Below are 4847 nucleotides of genomic sequence, written 5' to 3'. Positions count from 1 at the left end.
ATATATATATAACTATAATATATATATATATATATATACACACACACACACATATATATATATATATATATATATATATGTATTTATAGTAGACAGGTAGATATATATATATATATATTATACCGTACCTCGGATAATCATTCAATATGCCAAATAGTAGCAAGAGTAGCCATGATATCTATAAGAAAATTATTTGATATAACCCTGCGATTTTGAGCACTTGCTTCTGAAAGCGCCACTGGCATTAGGTCTGGAAGAGCTTTTTGTGCTCGCAAACGTTTCTGTGTATGGCAGCGAGATTCCGCCTTAAGTTGTGTAGCAGACACCAATTCAGAAATTAACAATTATAGACGATGCAGAACAACACAGTATTAGTAAACGAAACATTGCAATTATTTCAATAGAGGTTCGTGATCAATCGTGATCAAAATACCTGCGTATGCTTATCAGAATCCCGAGCTGATAAGAGGTATAAAATAAACGTCTGTTTCGAAAGAGTCAATTGGTAAATATCTGTCGAATCAACAATCGGTTTTCAGTTAAAAGAGAATATTCAATGTATGTCTATTAATATATGCTAGTAGAACCTGCGCCGATTTTGTTCAATAAGGTTACGAAGTTTAGTCCTTTGTGGTACATGTATATATAAATATTACTCTAAGGGTTATGATAAGGTCTGATTATTCTCCCAATCTACTAGTGGACTCATGAAGTTATGCACATTCCGGTTTCAACCATCGTAAATCAACGAATAGATCCTCTCACACGACGGAAAAGTCACTCAAAAATAGTACAGCTCATTTCGTAGGCTGTATAGCCTTTGCAAATCGCAACCTAATAGTGCGATGTACTGATGCGACAGGTAGGATCTTCACGGATCGAAAACGGAAGGCCCAATGACATCTTCAATGCCAAAAAAATCCACAAGGAAAGAGCACTAACACAAGTCACTGGTCAGTTAGCGATGTAGCATTCCAATACAAAATCAGTGATTCTACGTCGCGACCACGTTGATTTTTAAATGCTTAATGGAAGCTTCAACATCCACTACACCTACTTTATTTGTCAAGTTTATATCGCGGCCAGGGCGTTATCTAAATCTTGAATTAAATCAACAACATCTTCTACACCTACGGAAATTCGGATCATGTTGTCCGAAATGTCCATTGCTGCCCGTTGCGCAGGACTTAGTCCATGGTGTGTCATCAACGCTGGTACCTCTACGAGAGACTCCACCGCTCCGAGACTTTCAGCCAGCGTGAAGATCTTCAAAAACAGCGCAGTTTTAAAGATACCGATGAACAATTAAATACACTCACCTCGACTTACAAGAAAAATATTCTGTTCTGTGTAATTTTGTTAGCTAAATACCAACGGGAATAAAAACATAACTCTACATGCATCCAGATGGATCAGGTAGCAAGGGGCTCAAAAGAAGAAACTGAAAGGACGACACGATCTCTATTGCAAACCCATCACCCACTCACCTTTAATCGTTGCAGAAATTGGGTGGTGGCTTTCCCATCCCCCTTGAGATAGAATGACAACATACCCCCAAAACCTGTGCGAGGGTAGGAAAGCATCAAGAAGTACTTTGAAGCTGCGCTTATGCGATAGACGAGTAAACTTCAATATATGCATTGGTTCCAAATATTTGCCACGAAATAGAAAAGGATTAGCGCATTCTCGGCAGTTCGATCTTCTATTCAATAAGCACACAACTTTCGACAATTATCCTCACAACTCGCGAAGAACTAATTGACTAACTTTCCGTTCGATATCGAGCACCAGATCTTGGCTCAAACTACACTTTACCTGTCATCTGAGAACGAGCTAATGCGTGCTGGGGATGACTTTGAAGGCCTGGATACACACACTGTATTGAGAGATTCGAAAATAAACCAATAAGTAAAGCACGTACCCAAAATTTGAAAGTAAGGATGGCCTGTAACTTTCTCTCTCTGGCAATCCCGTGATTCAGTCTGAGTAATTAAAAAAAAAAAGCTCATCGATACGCAATTCGCAGCCACCGGTGATCACCAGAACTCCTAGCGCCTACCTTAGATACGCGAGGATGGTTTTCCAGGAACAACGCAATTTTCATCGCGTTCTCGCCGTGTGCTTTCATGCGCAAATGAAGCCTGTTTGGGACAATAATTGCCGAGATGAGTATCGACAAGCTGTATACGATAGTCTTACATACTTGCCACCAGATCGTAACGAACTCGCAGCGCCATGATTTGACGCATGGTCAGAAATACAAGACGGATCCGCATTAAATTTCAATTAAAAAGCAAATGATGGATATACGTACGTTTTTAATCCACGATGTGCAAGGTAGCAATCGAATGGAGAAGGAGTCGCCCCCATAGCTGGAAAAGGCACAGAGTTTACACATATTTAGTACACCAGACAAAACTATCAGTATTCGGATGTCAGCATAATCTGCACCTTCGAGTCTAGGAAATGTGTCCGTTTCGCATCAGCGGAGTTGCAATAAACAATATTATAGCGTGGCTCTTAGAAAAAGAAAGCCGACCTACCGTTTTGAATAAAGTGGAGACGTTTCCCAATTGTGTCCGACCGGGTGACTGCGGCCCCCATGCACACATCACTGTGGCCGTTAAGATACTTTGTGACCGAATGCATCACTATGTCTGCACCTAAATTCAACGGCCGTTGGAAGTAGGGCGACATGAATGTGTTGTCTACAACTACAATAATATCTTTATTGTACTCATGTGCTATTCTAGCAATCGACTGGATCTGTACTGACAAATTTTAAATGGGGATTAACAGCGTTCGGAATCTGATATGTCATGAAAGCTACCGCTTGCCTACCAAACTGTCCAAAATATTAAGTTCACTATGGTTGTTCGAACCCTATTTTGACGCTCAGTACCAAATGTGGAATCACTCACACGGTACCATTGACAACACCGTCGATATTATATAGTTTGGGCCTACAGTCATTCCCATCACATGCCATACAAAACATATATAGAACGCTGACAATATACTGACAAAATTCCTACATTTTGCCCGCGCGCCTGAGCTCATGCTTCGTATAGTACGTTGCACTGACTACGATCAGCGACAGACATGAGAAAGGTTACTGAAAGATATGTTCTGGCGTAGGGAGGATTTTTGAACAATTTAGCGCAGCAACACCAGGGAAAACATACACAGAGCCTGATACCACTTACATCAACAAGCTTTAAGGTGGGATTTGTTGGGGACTCGATCCAGATCATCCGAGTATTCGTGCGCAACGAAGCTTTGCGTATACTTTCATCCCGCAGATCAATAAAATCCATTTCGATGCCGTTGTTCACTGCCACTTTCGTGAAGAATCTGTGTGTACCGCCATACACGTCGTCCATACATACCACATGCTGTGAAAGGTCAATGCAGTATAATATACGATGTTAACGCAAATGGATGTCTAGCAGGTGTGTAATTGCGAGTTGCAGACAACTAAGTATACCCTTCCCCCTTTTTTCTTGAAGTTAACATTGAAGCTAACAGCTTATAAAGTAGGGCACATGGGATACCTCCCCTGCTTTCAACAGCTGGGTAATTGAGGACATCGCTGCGATTCCTGACGAGAAAACAGCGCCGTGCTTGCCATCTTCTACGCATGCCAAGGCACCCTCGTACGCCTCTCGAGTTGGATTTTGTGTTCTCGAGTACTCATATGCACCTACAGGCTGACCTAGAGCAAAGGTTTACAGTATAAGGAAGGTAAGTAAGATATGCAAGTAAAAAAGTCGGCAAAGAAAAACACATCATTTTGTTGAGGCACTTCGAAGGGTGCCCATAGAAGATACCGTGTGGTGAGCACAAGCACATATTTCAAGCTTCGCGCCATGAGATAAGACATACGAAGGTCCATACGTCGCAATATATGACTTAAACTGATAAATATATACAAGTGACACTAGAACCAATCGCAAATCATAAGGTTGTTTTAGGATTCCACAGACTCTTCATCGCAAACAACTTCGTGGATGCATTAAACCAAAAGGCGCGGACAGGGTTTGGGTCATACTGTAGCAGAACGGTTTAAAACTGTTTCATTGCTCCTCAAATTACATTTACTTGTTTAAGCACAAAAAAAAAGGGGGAAATTCATTGATCACTGTCTATGTGAAAGTTCTGGATCGTTGTGGGGTTCAGAGCTTAGTAGCGATAAATCAACAGAAAACCGCCTATAATACGTACGTTCACAGACAACGGGATCTAGTCGGTCCTTTCACCGACAGCCTTGTTTGCTTGCTACGAGAATGAGAACACTGTGCATAAGATCTGTATGGAGCTCGCAAATTCCAAAAGTATCTAGGTGCACCCACTAGACCTTCTTATTTATGCCTGGTTCTTAGTATCAAGAAAGGGTTGTAGCTGCATAAAACAGTTGAATTGGAAAATAACATGTCCGTGAACATAACAAAAGCATAAACATACTCAAACACAATATATATATATATATATATATATATTTATACATATACATACACATACACACACAAACATAAATGTATATTTATATATATACAAATAAATATTATATATATATATATATATATATATATATATATATATAAATATAAATATATATATTTATATATATATATTTAAATACACAAATATACTAATGTATAAATATATAAATATATATATATATATACAAACACAGAAACATAGAAACACACACACACACACAAAAATATATCTATATATATCTAGACACATACATCGCTACACACACACGCACACACACACATATATATATATATATATTTATATATCACAACACACATATATACATAAATACATACATAAACATA

At 39.2% G+C, this 4847-nt stretch overlaps 1 protein-coding gene across 1 annotated transcript; it reads right to left on the bottom strand.

Annotated features, from left to right (window-relative positions):
• Positions 1-1050: 1050 nt before the first annotated feature.
• Positions 1051-4784, bottom strand: SARC_01635 (cystathionine gamma-lyase; the record flags this gene model as incomplete). The annotated part of the gene is made up of 9 exons (XM_014304653.1): positions 1051-1266; positions 1488-1561; positions 1816-1876; positions 2060-2141; positions 2315-2372; positions 2544-2766; positions 3207-3395; positions 3555-3715; positions 4781-4784. 9 exons carry the CDS (start codon positions 4782-4784, stop codon positions 1072-1074), a joined length of 1047 nt encoding a protein of 348 aa, XP_014160128.1. The 3' UTR covers positions 1051-1071.
• Between the last annotated feature and the right edge of the window lie 63 nt (positions 4785-4847).

This window comes from Sphaeroforma arctica (assembly GCF_001186125.1).
Source record: "Sphaeroforma arctica JP610 unplaced genomic scaffold supercont1.66, whole genome shotgun sequence".
NCBI lineage: Eukaryota > Ichthyosporea > Ichthyophonida > Sphaeroforma > Sphaeroforma arctica.
The sequence above is the reverse complement of the archived record's forward strand: the minus strand, read 5'-3'. Positions and strand labels throughout refer to the sequence as shown.